This window comes from Poecilia formosa, unplaced genomic scaffold (genome assembly GCF_000485575.1).
Source record: "Poecilia formosa unplaced genomic scaffold, Poecilia_formosa-5.1.2 Scaffold208, whole genome shotgun sequence".
NCBI lineage: Eukaryota > Metazoa > Chordata > Actinopteri > Cyprinodontiformes > Poeciliidae > Poecilia > Poecilia formosa.
The window spans coordinates 951,467-976,653 of record NW_006800147.1 but is presented as its reverse complement, the minus strand read 5'-3'; the positions used below and the strand labels follow the sequence as shown (position 1 = coordinate 976,653).

The following is a 25,187-nucleotide window of genomic DNA, read 5'->3' as shown; positions in this document are numbered from 1 at the left end:
CACACACACACACATCTGCAATTTATGTTGAAGTGAGACCTCCTGTTTGAACACAATCTATGTTCTAATGTTATCTTCCGTCTGTTCGTTTTGATGTACCATTTGGAAATCATATATTTACACTAAACGCTACACTTTGTCACTGAAAGTAATTTAATCTTTTCTGACATACAGTATATACACATTACCTATAATAAATATTAGTTTCATAAGTTTTATAATGAAGAAATTTATTTGGAAAACAACGATTCTGCTTGAATTTGGTATTTTGTTATTTTATAAAAAATGTAGGTCTTTAAAATATCAGAATTTACATACAATATTAAACTTTTGACTGTTGGATAACATAATTTTATATATAAAATCAGATGTTATGACTACTCAGCTACTTTTTTTTTTTTTTTTTTTTTTTTTTTTTTTACCAAATACTTTGTTTTTAACCGTTACTTGAATAAGTTCTTGGAAGACTTCTTTTTACTTTTGCTTGAGTAAAATACGCTGAAGTAGTCCTGCTACTATTTAAGTACAGTTTTTGGTTGCCTTTTAGAAAACTTGGGACAGAGGTTCAGTTTCCAACAGGATAACAACAGGATAATATCCAGAAGCCAAAGCCATAATTGAATGGTTCAGATCAAATTATGTTCATGTGCTGGAATGGTCCAGTCAAAGTACAAACCTAACCTCAATTGCACTCTGCAAAAACACAAAATCTTTTAGTGTTTTTGGTCTAGTTTCTAGTGTAAATATCTTAGCACAAAGCTAACTTAGAAGTTACTTTTCAGCAAGACATAGGTGCTTGTTTTAAGTCAATAATTCCTCAATATTGATTAAAAAAAGTACTAATTCCATTGGCAGATTATTTTACTTATAACAAGACATTTTTCCCATGTTATAAGTGAAATAATCTGCCAATGGGACTAGTACTTTTTCATCAAAATTAAGGAATTATTAACTTAAAACAGGTACGTATAATCTTACTTGTAAGATCGTTTTCTCTTATTTCAAGTGTACTAAGATATTTACTAGAAACTAGATAAAAAATCAGTGGTAAGACTTTCTGTTTTTGCAGTCCATCGTTCTGAAGGTTGGATCTCAGAGATAAAAAAATGTTTGCTAAAATAATGGTGTTAAGCTGTGCTCAATGAACAGCGTCCATCCAGACACATCAGTTGTTGTGGACCGGTGGGAGATATACTACATGTTTGTTTTTTTAGTTTGTGCAAGATAATGCATTTTAGTTTCTTTTTGGTCTCTTATTTGAATAACGCTGCCCCATTATGCAGTTCTGCCTTCTCCACCACAGGCATTTAAAAGAGACATGCAAGATCCTGTTGCAAATTTTGGCAGAAATGGTCTTCCTCAGTGGGTAAACTTCAGGAACAGACAACTGTTTGTGTATCTAAACTCGTAATCAGTCCACCAATTGCATGGCAAAAATCTTTAGCAAGAAGATCTGAGAGATCCTGAATGTTTCAAGATGCTTTTAGCAGTTTGAAACATATGATATCCATTTACTGATCACAAACTGAGTGAAAATATATTGATAATAGCAGAGGTTAGAGAAGAGTAAACAAGCTGTGCAGGAGCGATCTTGTCTAGGCCTGTCGGAATAAGCAATAAATGTATTAATCACACGATAAACTAAAACAAACCCAGTAATTTACATTATTTATCGTTTCTCTTTTTTCTCTCTTTGTACCAAAAACTGCACGATAAAAGTCTTCAGTCTGGTTCTTTGGTCTCAATTAGACCTTTTCTTGAAGGACAATTTTGTTTACTTCATGATTAATTTTTTTTGTTGTTTCTGTTGTTTTGTTTATTTATTTTGGATATTTAAAATATCTTTCAGTTCCAGTGTTCATGAGAAAATTACAAAAAGGATCAGTTTGGAAAAGGAAGCACGCAGAAACAAATGTTATTTTTCAGTTATTTTTCCTTGTGGTATTCCCTCATTTTCCTTCATCACTTTCTTCCCCATGAATCTTATTCCTTTGTGTCGTTTTGTTCTTTCTTGTCTTCTTGCTTCCTCTTTATTTATTTGTCATTTCTTCTTTTTCTGATTTCTTCCTCTTTTTTTGTTGCCACCTTGTTCCCATTTGTTCTTCCATTCTTTATGTCCTTAATTCTTTCCTCATGTACATACTTTCATCTTTCCACCCTTCCTATCTTTTGTGTCGCTCCTTTTCCCCTCTTTTATCTTATTTCTTCTGCCTTTTCTTCCTCATTTTCTTTCTTGTATAATTTTTTTTGTCTTAGATTCATTATGATCTTGAACCTTTCTTTCTTTCCTTTCATTCTTTTATCAATTCTCTTTTCCCATGCTTTTCTGCTCACTGAATAAATATGAGCCATGAATTGAATATTTGTATTTTATAAAGTGTGAAAAGGAGTTTAAATTATGAACTTTTAAGTCTGGAGATTTATTCTTTCTTCAGAATGTAGCTGAGTTTTTTAGCCAAAAAATAAAATGTAATTTTTTTCTTCAATTCAATTTTTTTTTTCAAGTTAGCTGTGGAAACTGAATCTGTTCACATTTCACTCAAAATTTCAGCTGGTAAAAAAAACAGCTAAAACACTAGTCTATCATCAGAGTTGTTTTTAATTAATTTTCATATCTTACAGTAATGCATGAAATAAAAGTTAAATAATTATTCAAATTAGCATGAAAATGACCACAGTATTCCTGATGATAATGGCTTTAATGCAGGTTTATTAGTGTAAATGTATGCAGAGGTCACTGGTTTCTTAACGTTTATATTCTTCTCTTTATATGAACAATTCTCACTCACAAACCACTACAAACCCAAAAGCTTCCTGCTGAACTGTCTTTGTGTCGCTCCTGCAGGCAGGATGGAGGCCTGTATGATGAAGCCAGAGGTCAAAAAGAAGCCAAAACCGGTGAGAAAACCTGCAAACACAAAACACAATCAGTATGATCAGATTATATCTATTCAACATAAAAATGTTAAGCTGTGCTCAACGAACAGCGTCAGGTTATTATAGCTAACACAAACAAACAAAATAACTGAAATGTTTTTGTTACCGGAAATGTATAAAAATGGTAATTAATGGGGAAAAACTATAACTAACTGAAACTATGTTATGTGTTCATACAACTTACTAAAATATACTTGAATTGTAGATACATAGCCTCCATTTGCATGTTTATGAATCTATTTATCAGCCTTTTGAACTGATGTGACACAATTAGATTATGTTCAGCTGTTGGCAAATTACAGCACTCTGTAATCCTGCTGGCAGCGTTTACACTCGTCCGCAAAATGGCGACAGCATCAAAAACGCCAGAATCAGTTGTAGTTCAACAATAATTAAATAATTTTTTAAAATTGATGTGTTCTGTTGATATTTGTTACCCAGTCGTATACATAAACTCAAAACTATGACCTTTTTGAGTTCTGCACCTAAACATTAACCAAAGTATGAAAAAACTAAAATTACTACTATAACTAATAAAAACTAAACTAAAACTAAACAGTTTTTAACTGATAAGTTGTAAAAACTAGCAGACACACTCTAAAAAAATAATTAAAACGAACTAGACAAAAGTCACAACGAAATAAAATTAAACAACTGTAATGAAAAACCCAAAATTATCATAACCCTTCTTCCAACATGTCATCATGATTTTATGGAAATGTTAATTTAAGCTCTGCTTCTAATAGTAATTTTTAGATTGATCATATTTTTTTTTTTACAAATTGATTAGTATAAGCAGCCAATTTTCCTTCCAAGAAGGAATAACATTTTTTTTTATTCCCAAAAAAGAAGTTTTTGTAATATTTTTTTTCTCCAAAAAATAAGTTAAATAAATTATTGTAAGCTTGTTCTTTACAATAAGTCCAGACAATAAGTGTTGCTTACCACAATGTGAATTATAAACAAAGATTTGCACATAAAAGCATGAAATACATGCATAAAATGAAACCTTAGCTAGTATTTACAATATCAATTATAAACAAACTCTAATCTGTTGGTAGATTTAAGAAAATTAAAAAATAATAATTTTCATGTTTTAAATATTTGCATGTATATGTTAAAATAAATGATTCCATTTGTTGTTTTATTGACAGAGTTTTTACTGTTTTTAATGTGTTTGCTGAACCTTAAAGTGGATTGTTGTGTCTCTGCCAGCAGCTCGGCAGTTTAACTCATAACGTGTCACATTTCAGAGCAGAGATGAAATATCTCACACATCAAACCTCCTAAACATGCCATTGCCTCGCAGGCCTCATGTGGGAGTGAGACAAACAAATCCTGGCTGACTAAACTAAAATAACCCAAACCGAACGGACAGGTTCCAGCTGTTTGTGGAGAAGGGATGTTCCACATTCCCAGAGTCATGCATGTCCCTGCGCACCTGATCACCCTTTAAAACATGAACACCGTTTCTCTTTTTGTCCTGTTGTTCCTCTAGTGTACAGAGTTCACCGTTATTTTAAATGTTTATCCGTAGCTGGCTTTTCATTTCATTTCATTCACTCAGTAATAAATATGAATAGTTCATGGAACAAATAAAAGCACAGTGAATGAAAAGGAGCAGAAAGAAGTATGAAGTATATCTGACCTATATTCACATAAAAATTCAGCTCAGAAGACAATTAAACATATTTAAAATAAAAAATAACAAAAAATACAAAATAAAACATCAGTTTATCCAGTGGCTTACTGCTTCATCATAATGATTTTTCATTTTTTTAAATGCAGAAAGAGACTTAGATGTTTTATCTCACCCACACATTAACTAACGTCTTCAATTGAAATGAATTTTCCCATCGTTTTTGTTCTGAATTTATTTATTTTTTCCTTTTCAGCTGCTTTTAGTTTCTCTTTTTACAAATCTGATATGAACATTGGTAAAAAATATTAGATGCACTTACAATAGTGTACAGTATGAATTTATGAACTTTAACTGTATAAATATTTTGGGTTGTGACTCTTTTTGTTTGAAGACAGAGGGATGGGACCTGGGAATCTTTTAAATCAAACTGACAAAACTCATTCAGTGCCTTTTTGTTTCCCGCAGCCCAAACCTCCTCCAAAGCCCACAGAGGTAGTGCAATAAACTCAAGTCTTTCATTAACTTGTAATAAAGTCATTCCTGTGTTTTTAAGGTGCCATAAATGGGCTTTAAAATGAATTCCAGCATGTTAAGACGCTGAAACTTTGTTTTCAGGTAAAAAGAAACGAGGCAGAGAGAGATGTGAAGCCAGCTCCGTTGATGCCTCCTCGACCCAAAGATGCTGTGAGTTCAAAGTTTTACTAAAAGCTACAAAACATTCATATAAGCTTGTGTTTATCTTAATTCTGCTTTATTAATGTTATTAAGTATTAATTGAGTTGAATCTAAAACTAATCAAGCCTAAGAGGGGGTTTTATGAACTTGCCTGTCAAATTCAATTCTTCTTCAGAAAAAAGAATGTTAACTTCAACAACAATACATGTTTTATTTTGTTGTTACGTCCTGATTTCAGTTTTTATGCAAAAGAGCAGTGGACTCAACCGACACATCTGGGAAAAGCATCTTCTGTAAAATTAAACTCGACTTACAGAGCTGACAATCTATTAAAATATTTAATCACAATTCATCATGTTTTTCATAGTTAACTCAGTAATTCTCAAACACATTAGAGATTGTTTTTTCCTTTTTACATTTTTCTTAACAATAAAAACAGGAAGTTTTTGACATAGATTGTTTTAAAAAAAGCAGTCATGTCAGAAGACTTGCTGTTTCTGTTGTGAAGTGGTTTGTTCCACTAGTAACAGTGACCTACTTCCTGATGACAACTTGCCAGTAACAAGTTAGTCCGGCTTTTAAGCAGACACCACTTTTTAAATCTTATTGCTCATAATATTAATTAAACTTGATAAGATAAAAATCCAGAGGCTTGATTTGTCATGAAGACTGTAATTTCTTTATAATTTCTCTGTGAAACAGTCAACAGTTTAAGAGAGTTTTTTCTTTTCGTCTCATGCGAATGTTTCAGATTGTAACGATAAATAAGATAAAGACAACCGCAGTAAACATTACAGGAAGTTTTTTAAATTACGGTTTATTTATAAAGGGAAAAACGCAACATAAACCAACCCGACCCTGTGTGGAAAAGTAATCCTTCTGCCTTGTAAGTTGATGAAATTTGCTCACTTTAATCTGTGTTTTTAACAGCCAAAAGACTTCAGATCCACCAGTGACAAAAGTGAAATTATATTAAATTTTTTCACAAATATTTAAGTATTTTCTTTTCTCTTCTTTTTTTTAAATTAGTGATTAAACTCTTCCTACAGAAGTGTAATTCCTTACAAAATAATGACCATTTAGAGGATTAGATTTGTAAATAGTGCTTTTAAAAGAACAAAATGAGTTGCGATTTGGTTTAAAGATGCTTAACAAAGTTAGAATTAAAGTTAAAATGTTTAAAATTCTCCAACTTGGATTATGAATTGACTTATTTATTTTTTATCTACAGGAGCTGATTCACACACAGTACAGAATGAAAAAATCAGCAGCTTTAAACAGCGAGGTATTAATTTTACAATGCATTCTACCAGGTGATGGTGGCGTTTTTATTTTTAAAATAAAATAACATATTGAAAAAAAGAGAAGAGAATATTGTGTTAAAACTGTTGAGACGCACTGATATAGTCTAAAAATGTCCTATATTTATGTATTTCATTGAGTTTAATTCTAGGTATAATCATGTAAAACTAATCGAATGCTGCTAAATATTTAGACCTGGATATTTATTATCAGTTTAAATAATTATAAAAACATATGGATATAAATGAAGAGTGAACACTGAAGAATAGAGCATTTAAAGTTTTCTATTAAATGTGATGCAAATTGTAATTTTTGGTGACAAACATTTATTCCGATTTAAATAAAATGTGCTTTATGAGAACCTTATTGCTGATCATTTTGAAGGAAGTTTGCTTGTTGAAAACTCAGACGTTTATACGTTTTTGTGCTCCTGACAGTTAAAATGAACGTGAAGTGAAAGTGAAGTCTCCAAAAACCCACAAGTTACTCTATCGTCACAGGTGGGCAAGGAGAAATTATTTGTCTCAAACAGAGATCAACTTCTCATCGTTAAAGAAATGAGAATTTTGTAGTTTAGACACCAGAACAGAGAACAGGTAAAAGAAGCTCATGGACGTAGGCATGTCTTGGTTTGGCTTTGCTTTGCTGCAACAGAATTTTATGATGCTTTTCCACTCAGTATCATAAAATTCACCATGTACACGGTGCCCGCAGATCCTTATAAAGTCTTTTATTTGGCATTAAAATGTCTTAAATTCTTTTTAAAGAAGTAAGTTGGTCTTAAACATCTTAATCACAGGTCTTAAATTTTGTCTTTGTAGGATTATTTAATTGTATAAACTACGTACTTCTTTTTTCTCGTGGGACTTTTCCATCAGGCAGAAGGTTGAGTCACATGTAGACATCCTCACTGCGTTCTGTAACTCACTGCTAACATACCGTTGCTAACTAGCTAACTAGCATTTTTTTTTGCCAGGTGGCTGGATGAAGTTCATGCATTTCTTTGGAGATATAGTTCTTAAATTTCATTCATAATGCTCTTTAAAAGGTCTTTAAAAGTATTAAATTTGATTTGGTAGAAACCTGCAGAAACCCTGTCCTCAGTTGGAAAACGGATTTTTGTTTATATCTTTGATTTAAGAAAAAGTTAGTCAAAGAAATTTACCTGCTTCACGTCCCTTTTCAACCATAACAAAACAGGTTAGATACAATATGAGAATAAAATTTCTTATTAACTAAGTGAATATTTAATGGACTGTCCTGATTTCTTTCATAACTGTAGTCTTACTGTAATAATAATATTAATCTTGAACAATATCCAGCTGATTCTTTTTATCTTTGTTTTTTTATATTTTATTAGCCGAATGGGAACATCCAGCAACAACATACCAAACTAAAACCGTCTGAAACTGCTGCTGCTTCCCCGAGACTCGCAGAAAAGGTACAAAACAGTCGGTTCATTCTTAAAAACCAGCTTCACCACTTCAGATTTAGATGATTTTTATTTATATAAATATGATTCAGCGGTTTGGTGAAGGAGCTTCTCAAGGCTTCACATTTCTTCTATGTTTTATTTACCCTTCTTGTTTGTGCAGGAACCAAAAGCGGCAGCAAGGCCCGGTGAACCCAGAAAGGTACGGCTTTACTGCACAGAGCCGCATTTATATCAAATCCCATGATACACCTTGTTTATTTTAATGTTTTAAATAAAATGTCATCTTTCCCCTCAGACCTCCAGAGAAACTGACCAACCAGAAGCTGCTGCAGATGAAGCGGATTTCAAGCGGGTATTTACCTGCAGCTGCACTTCGCCAGCTCCCACCTGTTTTACAAACAGCATTCATAATGTCTGCGTCTGTCTTCTTCTTCTGTGCTTATTTTGGTAGAGCAATCAGTCCGGCCTGACGGGAATGTTTCGACGCAGCCAAAAAGAGAAAATGCCAACATTTACAGTAGGCAAAGCTCACTGATTTCCTGTCTGAGAATCAAAAAGACGACGTTGATTTATATAATCATTATGTTGTGTGAAAAATTGTCTAGATGAAAGCACTAAAATTAACTTTTAAGAAATAAAAGAAATCTGCTCAATACTGCACATGCAAGATTTTAAGCAACAAAGTCCTTTTGTTTTAGAAAATGAATTTTGTTGATGGAAAAACATTAGTAAGGGTATTGCACAATTGGATTATTAAAAGACAGTATTGTAATTTCAAAATTTAGAAGTAAATTGTTCTTTTTAGGCTAAGTGGGTCAGCTCTTTCTTTATTGGTCCGAGGTTAGCTGAGGTTCTGCTTACAATAAATTTAAGTGGAAAAGCAGAAACCTGGCTTATAAAAGATACTTTTTTTGTCTGCTTGAAAATCTCTCTGAAAAAACTATAATAAAAAAATGTCCATCTGGGTTTTTGCTTTCAGGCAGTAATTACTCATATTTCTGATTTATGGTCAGGGGCCAAAAACAAACTTTCAAAGGACTGCAAGTGGCCCCCGAGCCTCATTTTAATATAACCCTAGTTCTGTATGTTTACCTTTCCTGGCTTTCAGGCATTTTTGTACTTCTTGAACATATCTTTTAAACTTTATAAATTCCTCCACAGTATTTTCTTTTACTTTGGAGTAAAATAAGTATTTCACATAAGTAAGTATTTCAGAAAGTATTTCACATATGTTGAAAAAGCATCTAAAGTCTAAATAAAACCATTCATGACCAGTGGTGATTTTTGCATGAACGTTGCCCTGGAAAAGCCCCTCCTTCTGCTGCCTCCTAACCAATCAAAATACAGGAAATCTTTAAAATTCTGGGTTGGATCAAAATGTAGTTCAATCCTGCACAAAGCATGTAAAATTACCTCCGTATTCCCAGCCCACACATTATTAACTTCACGCATTAAAAAGGTTTTCAAAACCCAACCAACAAATAAATATGCTTAAAAAAATAAATAATTTATCAGGTGACTGTGGAATATCTCCCCACCCCATCCATCACCTGCTCTAATGTCGCCCTGGGCAACTGCCCATATCAAAAATCGCTACCGCTGATGACTCGGATCTGCTCCAGTTTGAAAATCATTGAGAGGCGGTTTAAAATATTTCCACGTTGCTGTAACCCAGAGCTTTCTGCTGGTGGAAACTTGACCGTCATGGGAAACCAGTTTCAGGCATCAGACCAGAAGGACAAACAGGTGTGGGTGTGTCGCTATGTGCACATGAATGTGACATAGCTGTGCATTCAGACATCCAGAGGCTCTGAGTCAGCAGTTTCAGGGTATGTTGTAATAACCTGTCCAGTTACAGAGACTGACCTGACGCAATAACCTCTTGAAAATTTACTAATTTAATAAACAAGCTCAGTAATTTCCATTTGCATGATTGTGTTTTTCTCATGTCTTTCTTTCTTTCTATCAAAGACAAGATGACAAAAGTTTTCAGTCTAGTTCAGTGGTTTCAACTAGACCATGTTTTGAAGAGCAGTTTTGTTTACAGAGACTTCAGTGTCCATTTTATTTGTTGTTTTGTTTATTTATTTTGTATATTTAAATTGTCTTCCAGTCTCAGGGTTAAATACTCATTAGAAATTAAAGTTTATTAATCTTTGAGAATATGTTCTTGTGCTATTTTGCCATTATATTACTTAAAAATGATCTCAGAACATTATAATTTATTACAATAAGTAGCAGGACATTATTATGCAGCAAAGTCCTAATTCAGACTTGAACTATGTTTGTTTCCAGTCACAAAACAATGTAATTCATAAAAAGTTGCAAAATGTCATTATTTACAAACTTTCTACCATATGCAGGTACAACAGGTGTCTGATGCTTTTTTAAACTCAAAGATTAATTGTGCTACAGAAAAAAATTATAATTTTTACTCCCTGCCATTTTAACCACTTCTACCAAACAGAAGTTTCAACAAGTTGATGTTCTGGTATTTTTCTGGTATTTTTCTCTCCTCAGAGCTACGCGACTGACGACCAAGAGGAAAAATCAGATGACGTCCCAATCAAACATGCTCCCAGCAACAAACCGGTATGTGTGTGTGTGTGTGTTCGTTAATGTGTGTGTTGTCAGTCTGTTTGTGACGTGTGACTGTGGCCAGCAGGGCGTTCTGAAAGGAGTAATGAAAGGGCTGCAGTTCAAGTCACCAAAGGTACGATGCAGCATCTGGGGTTTCTGCTGGTGGTGGAAAAATGCTAAATGTTTTTTAGTGATGGTGGAGGGAACAGCTGACACTTTAACGCTGCTGGAATAAAACGAGAACAATCTGAATTCAACAAAGGTTAACTGGTGATGGGAATTTTAAAACATTAGGAGGTACAACAAGGAGCCGTTATCCAGTTGAGGTTCAAGTCCGGCATCATAAAACTGATTTATTGGGGAGGAATCCCAGGACCGACTCCAATCCAATCGTCACAGTACAAATCGTCTGAGGGATATTTACAAGGTTAAAAAAAGCAAATAAAAAATAAAAACTGTATAGCACAAAGTAAAAATGTTGAATTTCTAGATAATTAAAATAATTTTTCATCATTTCATGACTGCAGAGCTCAACTGAATCATTGTGATGATGCTTTGTTTGCAGTTTTATTAGGTTAACATTTCAGTCTTAAAAGATTCAAATTATTTGGAAATACTTTTTTCACAGTTGGTGATTCTCATAGTTTCTCTCTAAATGGTTTACCCTATTTGAAAATCCCAAAAAGATTTGTGATATTTACGTAAATATTGTCCTTTTATTTCAGTCATATGATCATGTTGACACATGTACATTTGTTTTCAAAGTAATTAAGTCAAATAATGTCTGAGGAACCTGACTGAGTCATTGAGCAGAGGCGTCAGCAAGAGGGGGGTTTTGGGTGGCAGTAGCCCATGCTGACGTTATGGCAGTTACTTTTAAATGATTTTTATTACGTGTTTATCTTAACTTATTGTGCAGAAAACAGCATAAAAACAAAACAATATGGTGCAAAAATAAACTCTAAACTAATTTGGTGCAACTGATGTTGAATTCACCACTTTGGGGTAGAATTAACTGTAATCCCACGTCACATAATTTATTTATAAATATAGAAAAAGCACGCCCTCTATTATTTTCTACAAAACGATGCAGACTGGTGGCATCTGATCAATCCATTTCGAACTTGTACTAGTCAGGAACATTGGTGTTACTGAATAAAACATTCACGCAAATTCTGCTGCATCCTGGCTTTCTTCTGCGCTGCTGCTTTTTTTCTGCTTTATTTTAGTGCTACTTTTGGTGTAAAAAAGTAATTTCAAGTGGAAAGATGAGTTTTGGGGTTCAAATATATTTATATATAAAAGACATTTGCTAGTGACCTTTTATTGTATATTTAATTTATTTTGGTTTAGTAAGTAATATATTTGTTTCATAAATATCACACTTCCAGTGTGTGTTAAGCTGAAGAATGTAGTGGTTTTTTTTTAGATATAATTATTAATTTTCTAATAAACATTGGGATAAATTCAAATGTCTCATTTGTAAGAAAGTAAAGGTAAGTTAATTTGCATTGTCTTTTCTCTCCTGTTTTTGTTTTGTTTCATGTCTACTGGTTACGTTTAACTGGTGTTAATGGTGAGATGTGACTGGTGTGTTGTCACTTCTCAGGCCAGCAGAGAGCCCAGTCCCGAGCCCAGTGCAGAAGAAACCAGTTCAGAGAAGGAACAACTGGGAGACCAAAGCAAAGAGCAACACAATGCAGAACACAAACAGGTACAATCCAACACAGACCAGTTCTGCTTCCGCTCTTTCACAGTCTTCATGTCACAATCATGACAAATGAAGGGAAAGGAATGTCTTTTTAAAAACACATGACTGTAAAGAGATGCAGATCCCACTTCTTCTTTTTTTAAAGAACACAAATACTGACATTATCCTCAAATTGTTTTGTGCAGAAACATTAAATATAATTGTTCGTCTTATGTGGGTTTTAAACTTTTTATTCTCTGTGTTATCAGGAGAAAGGAGGCCTTCTCGCTGGAATGTTTCGCAAAACACCCAAGGAGAAATCCTCTCCTACCCTGAAGGTAACAGCAAAACTCAGAGACAAAAATGGGTAATGAATGCCAAAATATAGCCTGATTAGCATTATAATGACAACATTTACTCAAACATTTCACTGTGAAGTCTATTTCTTTAAGTTTAAGAATATACATCACATTATAAGTAATGTAAAAAGTTACATCTTCCCAGTTTTGTTTCTCCTTCTTATAAACTATTTTATTCATCCTCAGGTCAGCAAAGCAGAAAGTGATTCTGAAGATGTGGAGAAAGAGGAAGAGGAGAAAACATCTGAACCATCCCACGTAAGCACAAGTTCAATTACTGTAGCAAGATGTTTTATAAAGCATTTTATCGCTTCATTAAGTTAATTCATGAAAAAAGCCCAGAGGTATTTATTGGTAAAATACAAGGAGCCCCAACATGTGTTTGAGGAAGGATCACTGTGGGAATGTGCTAAAATGTGACGACTACGATTAAGACACACGGTGGTTTATCTAATGTTTTAAACATGCAGAAGGCAGCAGGGAAATGTTCAGTCCTGACAGTCTGACAGCTTTATTATCTCCTCCCTCTGAAAGAAATCTTCCACATTCCTGACACTTTTTAACGAGTTCAGAAGGTTATATAAAGTTGAGTATGATTTTATTCTGAAGTGAAGACAGAAAACAATCGTGTTTAATATGTTTCAATCAGAATTTTTGCTTGTTTTATTTGCAAAAATTTGACTAATTCAACAACCTATATATATATATATATATATATATATATATATATATATATATATATATATATATATATATATATTAGCATTTCAGCTTGTTTTACTTTGTTTGGAAAATGAAATGGTAAATCTGTTAGTTTCTTAAAAATCCTGTTTCTTTACAGGAAAAAGGTGGTTTCTTTTCTGGCATCTTAAAGAAATCGACCAAACCAGCTGATGAGACGTCCGCACAGGTAAATAAAAGTTTACCTTAGGTTTTGATTAAGCAAATAACGTATCTATTTGTGAAAAAGCTTTTAAATTATTTATCTAAGTGTGTTCCTGTGTTGCTGTAGGAGAATCTGAGTGATCACATGGATTTGTCTGCCAGCAGCGACAGTCTGTCTGACACCAAGGTGAGCAGGTTGATGTGGACAAACTGCATCAGCAGCAGGCAGAGTTAATATTATTATGCATTTACTGTGATTTAGGAAAAAGGAGGAATTTTCAGCGGGATATTCAGGAAATCACCGAAGCCAGCAGAAACAGACCAGGTAGGAATCTTATTATGTTTTAATAAATTCTAATTAATTTAATTTAATGAAGACAGATAAAAATCACCTGGAAAAAAAAAATCAAAACAGGAAACGTAAATGTTATAAAACAAGAACCAGTCCTAGAGGTTTGACTCAGTTTTATACAAAACAAATGAAAATAAAATTACATCAGTGGTTCAGACATGAGCTGCATTTGCAAAGCAGCCAAACAAAACTCATATCCTGGACTTTTTGTTGTCTAAATCACTTTATTTTATCTTTTTTTTTTTACTTGCAGACATTTGTTTATATTGTTTTTAGATATTATTATTTTCACTTTGTTGTATTTTGTTACGCTGCTATGCTGCTGTAACAATAAATTTCCCCACTACGGGACTGATTTGTGCCTGATGTGGTACTAAATTGGACACATATTTGCTTGTTTTCAAAGCGTCTGCATTCATGTCACATTTTACTGAACTTTTACTTCGTTAATGTGAGACATACGTGTCATAATTGTGCACCAGAAGAAGCCAAACGTGGTAAATCTGGATGTAGACGATCTCCTAAAAAAGGAGTCTATGTCAGTGAAACCTTTGAGCAACTGTCTGCTTACAAGTTTTAAAGTAAAGGAAATATTCTGTTGTTTAAATTCTTAAAACCAAACGTGTAAATTAAGTCAATGCTGATCTTCTTGGTCATTTATTATAAAACCTCCTGATCTCATGTTGCTACTGTTTTGTTTTTAAAAGTTTAGTTTTTCTCAGTGGATTTTATTGACTGATTCATCATCAACCAGCTCTGTGGTTTGTTTTTATTATTTTATTTGCTTTCTGCAGTCCGACTTGTCAAAGAGCAACGAGAATCTGTCTGAAAACAGCAACGTCAAAGTAAGAACGCTTCAGAGTTTGGATTCAACATCACTGCAGGCGCTTCTCTGATTCATTTCAGAAGAGAGAATCAGACATTCAGCAAATACACATTTTTAGATTTCAACCACTTAATCATTTTTGATAAAAATTAAATTATTTCTGAATTATTTATCTGAGTATGTTCCTTGTCCGTACATATGCTACAGCAGCATATGCTTGGATAAGCAATAACCTTTTGTGGCTTTTCTGTTTTAGGTGTGTTTGTGACTCATTTTCAATTAAAAAATACAAAGTTTTGTTTTAATTTCATGTAATAATGTGATGTTACTGAGAAGCGGAAGTTTGGAGTTTCATTAGTTGTGAACCATAATTATCAAACCTTGACCTGTAAATTGGTGTCTAATGAATTTATGACAACCAAAAACACATTTTAGTGACATTTTCATCTTTTCCAGCCATGTCCTGTATATTGAATTACATTTAAGGTATAAAATCTGAAAAAAGTGACTTTTTTTCATTAGGAGAAAGGAAATGTGTTCAGTGGGATGTTTAGACGATCTCCAAAACCATCTGAAGGGTCGCAGTTGGAGGAGGCAAGACGTTTTTGTTTTTCAGACACCAACATTTTAAAGGTTTTCAGTTCACGGCTTTAGTTTTTATTGTTCAAATGTGTTCAAAGAGAGTCCAGAAACGTCGTTATCTACTTGCTTTAAAACTCAAGATGTTTTTGTCACAGCACATCACAGCAGCACAGGTAAACATGTTCTGGTAACTTCCTGGTTTTCTGTAACGTCTGTCCTTCGGTTCAGGGTGACGAGTCGTTACACGGCGAACTCTCTGCCAGCAGCGACAGCCTGACGGAGAACAAGGTGAGTCTTTCATGGCAGATCTGACAGATAAAACAGGATGAGTCATGTGATAAACATGAGAACAGGTCTGAACCTGTGTGGGTGTCGCTCTGTTGACTGAGGAAAATGTTTCCAGGAAACTCTGACTATAAGATACTGTTTTGTTGTTTCTCTGAAGGAGAAAAGCAGCTTTTTTGACCTTCTCAGAAAAAACCCGAAACCAGCAGGAGAGGTAACGTTCCCTGCATTATTTATCAAAAAAGAAAAAACTCCATCCACACAAAAACACGTTCTCTTCTGTTATATTTGACAGAGCTGGGCAAAGTACGCAAACATTTTACTCAAGTAAGAGTAAAGTACGACAGTAAAAATACTCCTAAAAGTACTTTTTTCTAGAATGTTACTCAAGTAAATGTAACTGAGTAAATGTAACTAGTTACTACCCAACTCTTAATATTTGTTTGTGATTTAATAAATTCTGATCAGCTTTATGTGACCCCAAGACTTTTTAATTACAGAAATTATTACAGAAATATCAACAAAAACAAAAATAAATGTTGGGAAAAGAAAAACTAAACAGCTGTGTTTTATAGGAACACACAGAAACAGATGTGCTGTTATGACAGCATGTCTGTGCTGTCAGGAACAGAACAGTACAACACCACTCCGTGAAACAAATTTCCAGTGAACCTTTAGACTGTATCACAGTTTTTCATTAGTAAACACACGATTATATCTCGTAAACCCTGGATTTAAAAAAATCAGTGACGCAAAAACAATTATATTGAACTGAAGAGAAGTAAAGCCACATCTGTTTAACAACAAACGTAATTTCTTTTATAAACCAGTTGTAATTGTTTCTGACGTTATTAACGGCTCAGCAGTTTAGAAAAAGGACTGAGTTTGAAAAAGTCACTACTGCTCTAAATATCTTTCAAATATTGCAGATGTTTGTTTAAAATTATTCAACACCTAATCTATGGTAAGTGAAGAAGCTCGAGCTCCACAGTGCTACTGTTTTCTCCTAATCTCTATTTATTTAATTTAATAATTTGGTCAGCATGCAAGTCGAGAACATTTGCTCTGTTGTTTCTTCTCATTCTGATTCAGTTGATCTGGATTTTAATGCTTTGCTGGATTTTCGTTGAACTTGTCTGTTTTGTTGCAGGAGAATCTGGCAGCACACAGAGACGTTTCAGGAAGCAGCGACAGTCTGTCTGAAGCTGCCAGCAAAAAGGTCAGAATGGCTCATCATTTCATTAAAATGTTTTAAATTCTTTTATTTTTCCAGAGAGTTAAGATTTCTCATCATCTCTTCCATACTTTTGATGCAAACCAAACGGTGTCGTAATAACAGCTGGTGAATTTACAAAAGGATGCATTCAGACTCTCTTTGCTCATATTTTATACATTTGGCTGCTTGGATGAACTTTCTCTGCTTCTGATGATCATGCAGAAAATATTAGTGACAGAAGCCGAAGATCGTGAGAGTTGGTTAGAAATCAAGATAAAAGAAGAAATTAGTCACAATAATTTAGCAAATATTTAGAGCTTTGTGCTACTTTCTACAGACTCTATGCTAATGATGTTTTTTTAGACTTGTACTTTGTTTTGTACTTTTGCATCAAGCCACCCTTTTTGTTTAGGATCAAAAAGTACCGTCCAGCTTGGCAGCGTTTCTCTTCTGGACTGGGTTTTGTTTTTGATTTTAAACATATTTAGAGGAAAACTTATAGGGAGTTAGAAATTAAAACGGAAGAATTTTGTATGTTTTCCAGGAAAAAGGGAAGTTGAAGAAATCCTCCGGAGACGACGCAGAGATTAGAGAGGTCAGCAGCTTCTCCTCTGTTCATCCGTTTCATTTCTATTCTGCTGATAATGGCTGGTAATGTTTCAGAATATGTTGTACCCACTGTGTTATGCTTTGTGGTCAAGGTAAAAATAATCCTGATGTCTCCATTGATTTTCAACTCATTTTATTGTTTTCCTCAGGAAAAAAAGACGCAGGATGATGATCTTTCCAGCAGTGAAGGTCCAAATGAAAACCCAGTCAAGGTGAGACATTTTGGATTTGATTTGTTTTCATTTTTGGTCTTAATGTTGCACATGGAGCGATAAACTAGGTAGAATGTAGCCGCTTCATTCTGTTAAATGGGTTATTTCTCTGTTTTTTCTTAAACAGTATTCTAAATTGTTGGTGGCTTTTTTGTTGTTGTTTGAACCGATTTTTATATAAGAATCCAGCAATGACGCTAAACGTTATAACGCCATTTCCCTTCCCAAATATTCCATCTGCCTCATCGGCATTATCCCAGTTAAACACTCAAACTCTGAATTACTGCTGAGTTATCGATGAATGATGTTGTTTTGCTGTTTTTACTAAAACCTTGTTACAGGAAAAAGGTCGAATATTTGGGGGAATGTTCAAGAAGCCTCCCAAAGCCGTCCAGTCGGAGGAGGTGAGGTCCAATCCTCACCTTCAAACGTTTTTGTTTTAGTATACTGCTGTTGAGTTTCCTTTTGACAATTTAATTCATAAATGTTTCTTGTTTTCCCTTTTTTTGTGTGTTTCTTAGTTGTTTTTTTCTTCCTTGCTTACTTTTTGGCTCAGTTTTTCTCTTTGCTTCCTTTCCTTCTTTCTTTCTGTCTTCCTTTCTTCCTTGCTTTTTCCTTCTACAGTTAATCCATCAAATCAACATTTTTCCACTCTTACTGATTCACTCCAGGGTACCGTGGCTGTCGGTCTGAACGTCTCTGGTTTTTGTTTCCAGGATGCTGTTTCTGACTCTGATGTTTCGGACAGCACTGAGAACTTATCTTACAACAAACAGGTCAGTGAGGAAAAACCCAGAAAACACACCAAACTGTCCTCCTGGTTTATCCTCAAGCTTTTATTCTGACGTTTCATCAGGAGAAAGGTGGAGGTTTGTTCAGTGGGCTCCTCAAAAAGACGCCCAAAGGAGAAAAGACTGAGACTCCAGTAAGCAGTTGCTGTCCAGTGTTTTAGAAAGTATTATAAAAAGTATATAAAAGCTTTTAAACGACTTTCTGCTTCAGGACAGAGAGGCTCAGCGAGAGCTGACAGCCAGCTGTGAAGACCTGGCTGAGAATAACAAGGTCTGGATCTCAGCACCTTCAATCCCCTCATATCACAACATTTACTGACTTTCTGTGTCATATTTGTAGGAGAAAAACATTTTCAGCAACATGTTTAAGAAAACACCGAAGCCAGCAGCAGAGGGCGCTAAAGCACAGACAGAGGTACTGCAGCTTCCTCACATATGAAACAAAACTCCTGATTCTGGGTTTTTCTTCACCGTTTTCTGCTTCTGACTGCAGGACCTGGACACTGACAGACGATTATCCGCCAGCAGTGAGAACCTGACCGACCCGACCGGCCCAAAGGTTTCCATTCATTTCATGAAACGGCTCGTTTTTTAACGAGAACATGAGCTGAAACCTGCCGACAAAGACGAGCTGAAAACGCTTCTTCATTCTGGACAAAAACTAAAAATTATTGCAGTTTTCTTTAAGCTTTACACGTAACATATGTTTAATACACTGCAAAAACACACAATGTTACCAACTAATTTTGGTCTAGTTTTTAGCCCAAATATTTTATTACACTTGAAATAAGACAAACTAAATTATAAGTAACATTTTAGCTAAAAATGGAGGCTTGTTTTAAGTGATTAATTCCTTAATATTGATGAAAAAGATTATTTTTCTTATAACAAGACATTTTTCAATGTTATAAGTTAATTTATCTGCCAAAGGAACTAGTATTTTTTTAACAAATATATTAAGGAATTACAAGCCTCTATTTCTTGCTGAAAAGTTACTTTTAAGTTAGTTTCTTATTTTGAAGTTTAAAAATTTAAAAATTACTTGGTAAGATTTTGTGTTTTGCAGTGTTTTTTGTGTTATTTGAGTTTTGTACATTTAGACGAGCGTTTTTCTACAATATGTTTTATGAGATTTATGACTTAAATCTCATAATTATGACATAAATTATGAGTAACTTTAAGCTACCTTAAATACTAAATAAATAAATTATTGTAACGTGGATCAGACCAGCTGCTGCTAAAGTTGATTTAATATCCTGAGACAATTCAGTGCCGTATTGGTGGATTAATTAATGTGTTAATGTTGCTCTTTCACCTCCTATGAACATAAACATGAATATGGGACAAATTAATCCAATTAATTGTTTCAGCCATAGTTTAAGTTATAGCAAATAGTTGAAATTGGAGAGTAGTAGGAGAAAGTCATCAGTTTGTCCTCCAGCAGCCTGAATATGTAGCTACAGTGACCACTGATTATTGGTTCATATTCAGTCCAATTTCAATTTTTCATCAAATTAATAGATAAAAATCCTGTTTGTGTGACTCCAGGAGAAAAAAGGAGGCCTGGCTGGAATATTCAAAAGATCTTCAAGCTTTGACAACCTGCTAGACGAGGTCAGTCCGGTTGGTTCTGCACTCCAAACGAACTCCTTCTTTAATCCATTCAAAACTAATCAATGTGTTTTTCCTCCAAAGTTTGAAAATCAAATAAGTTTCGCTTTGTATCCACCGCCTCTCTAACACTTCTAGATCCGGTTGTTTTTTCTATTTTTAGGACAAAAATATTTTCAGTGGCATGTTTAAGAGAAGTGCGAAGCCGGCAGAGGAGGTAGAATAAAAACTCTGCTGAACATTTTTGTTTTATTCTTTATCCAGGTTTTAATCTCTGTTGTGTCTTCAGGGGTCAAACGCGACGGGCGAAAACACAACGTTGTCTGGCAGCACTGAAGATCTGCTGGAGGCAAACCCAACAAAAGTAAAAGAAAATTTAATTGAAATGAACATTTTGACTTAATTTAGTTTCTCATCTCAAATATTTACTTTATTTTTATGGGATTATCTGTTGCAGGAGAAAACGGGAGGACTTACAGGGTTCTTTAAAAGGTCGCCCAAACCGTCTCCGCGCTCGGTTGCTACTGAGGTGATGAAACCACTTAATGCATCAAAAGTGTTTATTTTATTCCTGAAATCTAAACTGTTCATCTCTGCTGTCCAACATGTTTATTTTTCTTTAAAGCAGACAGAAAATGTTACTTTAAGCTCAACGGTCAAACAAATCCTGCCAATCTGAAGTCAGATTTATGTCCGGTTGATGTTTCAATAAGCTTTAGAAGAGGCAATGATTTTCATTTTATGACAACAGTTTGTTTAGTTTTGATAAATTAATAATATTTCGATGGTTAGCATCAACTTTGGCAGGTAATAAAACTCAAAACATCCATCCACACTGCAAAAACACAAAATTCTAGCAAGTAATTTTGGTTTAGTTTCTAGAGCAAATATTTTAGTAATCTTAAAATAAGAGAAAACAAACTTACAAGTAACTTTTCAGCAAGATATAGGAGCTTGTTTTAAGTAAATGAAAAAATGTAATTTCTATTGGCAGATTATATAATTTATAACATGGGAAAATATCTTGTTATAAGTGAAATAATCTGCCAATAGAACTAGAACTTTTTCATCAATGTTAAGAAGTTATTAAGTCTAAAAAATCTCCTATAATTTGGTGAAAAGTTACTTGTAAGTTCGTTTTGTCTCATTTTGAGTTTACTAAATTATTTGCACCAGAAACTAAAGTAAAATTATTTGCTGTAATTTTGTGTTTTTTGCAGCGCAAACATCAGTTACAGCATATTATATAAAAGCTCTTTAACTGCTGAAGCGATGTGGAAATTGAGTGTTGAAATGATTTTTCTCTTTTCCAGGATCCGCTGACCAAGCAGCTGTCGGCCAGCTGGGACAGCCTGACTGAGGCCGGGAACGTAAGAGCAAAAACCTAAAACCTTTGATTAGAGGTTTAACGATTAACAATCCTTCTAGTCTTTTCTGCACCTGGAGTTAAACACTGTAGCATCGCTAAACCGATAACATGAGCAAAACGTACAGCTTTATTTTCTTGGTCTGTTCAGATCTAAGGGTCTAAATGAGTTTAAATCCAAACATTTAAACCAGAGTTCAAATATTTTGATGAAAACTGTATTTTATGTTTGTTAATTCACTCAAAATGTCCAAATATGTGGGTATAATCTCAAGGTTTTGTCCATATTGTATCGTTTTGTTTGAATTGTAATTAAAATGATGAAACGTTTCTTTCTAAAGGACGACCGCGGCGCTCAACGAGAACTGTCAGGCAGTACAGATAATCTTTGTGACACCGCCAAGGTAAATCCCTCAGATTTCATGTCCTTTCTTCCCTCTTAATTTAAATGAAACCTTCATAATGTTTATGAAACAGGAGAAAAAAGCCGGGCTGTCCGGGATGTTCAGACGAACGCCTAGAAATACGGAGCAGCAGGTAAAAACAAACCGATTCTATAACAAAATGTAAATATAAATATCCTGCTTCTGCTGGTAACAAAGTAAATGTGAGGATTGAAACTAGTTCTTTAAATTAAACTATTTTAGTTTCAAATAATTAGATTCATTCCACATAGATTAATACATGGCTGTTCATGATCCGTTCTGTCTAATTATATTAATGGTAAGTTGAGTGGAAGGAAAAACTGTGGTAGGAAAAGTTGTATAAACAATGTGGCAAACAGAGATAAAAAACATTTAAGAGTTTTTTTGCATTAAAATCCTTTATTGCTCTTAGACAGTATTTTTTTTTTTTCATTAGCTATAAACCTTAATGATCAAAATAAAATAAATTTACACCTGAAATAAATCTCTGTGCAAAATTAATCTATATAAAACATTTAGATTTTGACTTTGATTATGTTGAAATTTGAGAATCTCCAGTTTGATTTTAATTGCAGAAAATAAAACAAAAACAAGTTCATATTGGATAAAATCATATATAAGTCTAAATAAACGCAGTTTTATGTTCCAGTTGCCTGATGACGTTTTTCTTTATTTGCTGGTTTGCAGGAAGGTGAAGACGTGGCGCCACCTGCTGGACGCGGACTGAGTCGCAAGAGAACCATAAAGAAGAAACGCAGAGCAAGTTATTTTTACTTTGTCATTGATAAGTTGCAGAATAATAAACAGTGTTTGGAGTTACTTATAGTGGCGAAATGTAAAGTTTTATTTTGTTCTTGTTTGACAGGTTGTGTCTTTCCGAGTCAAGAAAACTCTTCCCAGAAAGTCTGCAGAGGTATTTTCTGCTTAATGGGGGATTTACATACGAACCTGACTTAATCTGTTACTTAAAACAGGTTAATTTATTTAACATTGTTTTATTTTTAACTATTCAGAAATCCAGTGAAATACCTGTGATTGAGGAGAGCGTTGAGATGGAGGAGCTGAACACGCCACAGGTCAGGATAACTTCATTTCCATAAGTTATTTATAAAAAATTATTTTCTTATCTTTATTATAATATTTACATATAACTTCAGATCCTAGGCCTTTTCTTTAAAGGATTATTAAAGCTAAAATCTTTTCCTTTTATGAGAATAAGACATATTAGTGTGTTTTTCTGACTTAAAAAATCCCCAGAAAACAAAAAAAGCTTGAACTATTTGTCTATCAGGAGAGCACGGTGGTGGTGGAGCCGGTGGAGATGGCAGCTTATCCCACTGAGGAAAGCCTGACCCAGATGGAGCAGGTGGGATTAAACCCAGAGTGTTTATAACTGGCCGGATTGTCTCCAGATTAACAGAAGGATCTGTGATTTCAGGAGAACAATGAACTGATGGAGTGGTGGAACTCAGTGAAAGGTTGATATCAAAATTTATGTTATTTAAATTTAACATAAATTTGGTTCATGTTTGTTGCTTGTTCTCTGACTGATGGATTTGTGCTGCTGGTTTCCAGGTTGGACCGAGTGGAGCGAGACCTCAAACTTCCAGGAGGAGGATGAACAAATGTAAGAACTTCAGAGGAAAAGGTTTATTTATTGGGGATTCAATTTCTAGACTTTATTCCTTGTCCCATTTTATAAAATGTTGCATTTCTCCGTCCATTCATAATTTTAATTTACAAAAGATGTCTGAACACAGCGGAGTATTAGGGCCACAATATTAAAATTTAAAAAATTAATAAAAATACATGAATAAACTCATGATATTACAATAATAAAGTCACAAAATTACAGGAATAAAGTAAAACAAATTACCAAAAATAAAGACAAAATATTATGAGAATAAAGTAAAAAAAATAAAAAATAGGGGAATATAAAGTCTTAAAATTATAAGAATGGAGTAAAACAAGAGAATAAAGGTTATGACTGTTATGACTACTGTCATAGTTTTATTTTGTATTAGTTCTCAGTATGGCCCAAATACTCCGTCATATCTGAAGATGCTTCAAAAACAGATTCAGTTTATTTACTGAAATCTGTAAAGTAGTTCATTCAGTCCAATTCAAAGTGAACTGAAAACATTTGGGGGTATTTTTGTTGTTGTTTTTAAAGATAAATTTAATTCTCCAGCAACAAATAACAGCCTCATAAAAATAAGATTAATATTTTTGTTAAGAAGCTAAATTAAGTCAAAATGTTCATTTTATTGGCAAAATAACAAAACAATGTGTCAAATCTGCAGTCTTTGATTCTGTAGAAACTCCTTTCTTTTTCATCCTGATTCTTTTGTTTTATTTTATTTTTATTTTCTGTCTGCAGTGCAATGGAGCAGGCAGCCGATCGAGTCTACATGGCAGCCCGTGTTTTCGTTCACCTTTTCAACCAGCGGGGGGCGTCCTTGCAGCAACGCATCCTGGAGCTGCTGTTGATGGCCGACGCCGCAGACGAGTTCCACAAAAAGACGGTGACGGCCGCTGTGGGAGGGGGCGTGGCCAGCGTGGCGGGCAGCGTGGCGACCATCACCGGCCTCATCCTGGCTCCGTTCACCTTCGGGGCGTCGATCATCGTCACGGCGGTGGGGATCGGCGTGGCGACGGCCGGCAGCATCACGTCGGCGACGGCCAACATCACCGACACCGTGCACTCCAACATGGACCGCAAGAAGGTGGAGAAGATGATCCAGGGCTACCAGGAGGAGATCGAGGACATCAGGAAGTGCATGGAGTTCGTTCAGGTGAGGAAATTGTTTTAAAACAACAAAACGGAAACTATTCCCCTGAATAAGTGGTGGGAAAACTCAAAAAGTCTATTAAAAACTCTTAAAAGACCTCCAGAAAAACGAATAGAGACCAGTTTAAACATTCACTCTGTACGGTTCGTTCATTGAATTTCTGGACAAAAAAGCAATAAAAAGTAAACAAAATTAGAAAAATTTTAATGGTCAAAGCAAATGCAGAGTTTTATATTTTGGATCTTCTGGCTGAACTGGAAGTCATGACCTGAATTATGTTTTCACTTGGAAGCTAGAAACAGTCCAAGTCTCACATTAAAAGCCACGTTTGGTATTTCTGTAAAATCGAACATCATTAGCTGCGTTTCTATTACAAATGTGAGCAAATCTTTGTCGATATTCTGCTAATGTTGAATAAAAACAATTTCACAAATGTGGTGTGTTGATTAAATAAGGAATTAAATTAAAACTCACATCTGAATATGATTGTTGATGTGATAAGTCATTAAAATGGCAGCGACAAACGTAAACAGTTACATAAGATTAAGTTAATAATTCATCATAAGAGGAGAGGTTAGTGTTTATTCAGTTGATGGAGCCACAAACTGCTTATAC

At 34.3% G+C, this 25,187-nt stretch overlaps 1 protein-coding gene across 1 annotated transcript in view; it reads left to right on the top strand.

Annotated features, from left to right (window-relative positions):
- LOC103148592 (uncharacterized) overlaps nt 1-25,187 on the top strand; it is a 28,923-nt gene that overhangs the window by 983 nt on the left and 2,753 nt on the right. The window contains exons 2-43 of the mRNA XM_007567431.2: nt 2,846-2,898; nt 5,045-5,071; nt 5,195-5,263; nt 6,486-6,539; nt 7,917-7,997; nt 8,152-8,190; nt 8,287-8,343; nt 8,443-8,508; nt 10,512-10,583; nt 12,181-12,285; nt 12,531-12,599; nt 12,807-12,878; nt 13,462-13,530; nt 13,633-13,692; nt 13,768-13,830; nt 14,652-14,702; nt 15,206-15,277; nt 15,494-15,553; nt 15,711-15,764; nt 16,701-16,769; nt 17,311-17,361; nt 17,525-17,587; nt 17,929-17,991; nt 18,304-18,363; nt 18,444-18,512; nt 18,590-18,649; nt 18,719-18,793; nt 18,872-18,937; nt 19,927-19,992; nt 20,153-20,206; nt 20,279-20,353; nt 20,447-20,518; nt 21,303-21,359; nt 21,697-21,759; nt 21,833-21,892; nt 22,468-22,539; nt 22,646-22,693; nt 22,794-22,856; nt 23,072-23,146; nt 23,219-23,258; nt 23,356-23,407; nt 24,161-24,575. Of these exons, the coding sequence (XP_007567493.2) occupies nt 2,851-2,898; nt 5,045-5,071; nt 5,195-5,263; nt 6,486-6,539; nt 7,917-7,997; nt 8,152-8,190; nt 8,287-8,343; nt 8,443-8,508; nt 10,512-10,583; nt 12,181-12,285; nt 12,531-12,599; nt 12,807-12,878; nt 13,462-13,530; nt 13,633-13,692; nt 13,768-13,830; nt 14,652-14,702; nt 15,206-15,277; nt 15,494-15,553; nt 15,711-15,764; nt 16,701-16,769; nt 17,311-17,361; nt 17,525-17,587; nt 17,929-17,991; nt 18,304-18,363; nt 18,444-18,512; nt 18,590-18,649; nt 18,719-18,793; nt 18,872-18,937; nt 19,927-19,992; nt 20,153-20,206; nt 20,279-20,353; nt 20,447-20,518; nt 21,303-21,359; nt 21,697-21,759; nt 21,833-21,892; nt 22,468-22,539; nt 22,646-22,693; nt 22,794-22,856; nt 23,072-23,146; nt 23,219-23,258; nt 23,356-23,407; nt 24,161-24,575 (2,976 nt within the window). The 5' untranslated portion in view covers nt 2,846-2,850. The remainder of the gene's footprint in view (nt 1-2,845; nt 2,899-5,044; nt 5,072-5,194; nt 5,264-6,485; nt 6,540-7,916; nt 7,998-8,151; nt 8,191-8,286; nt 8,344-8,442; nt 8,509-10,511; nt 10,584-12,180; nt 12,286-12,530; nt 12,600-12,806; nt 12,879-13,461; nt 13,531-13,632; nt 13,693-13,767; nt 13,831-14,651; nt 14,703-15,205; nt 15,278-15,493; nt 15,554-15,710; nt 15,765-16,700; nt 16,770-17,310; nt 17,362-17,524; nt 17,588-17,928; nt 17,992-18,303; nt 18,364-18,443; nt 18,513-18,589; nt 18,650-18,718; nt 18,794-18,871; nt 18,938-19,926; nt 19,993-20,152; nt 20,207-20,278; nt 20,354-20,446; nt 20,519-21,302; nt 21,360-21,696; nt 21,760-21,832; nt 21,893-22,467; nt 22,540-22,645; nt 22,694-22,793; nt 22,857-23,071; nt 23,147-23,218; nt 23,259-23,355; nt 23,408-24,160; nt 24,576-25,187) is intronic.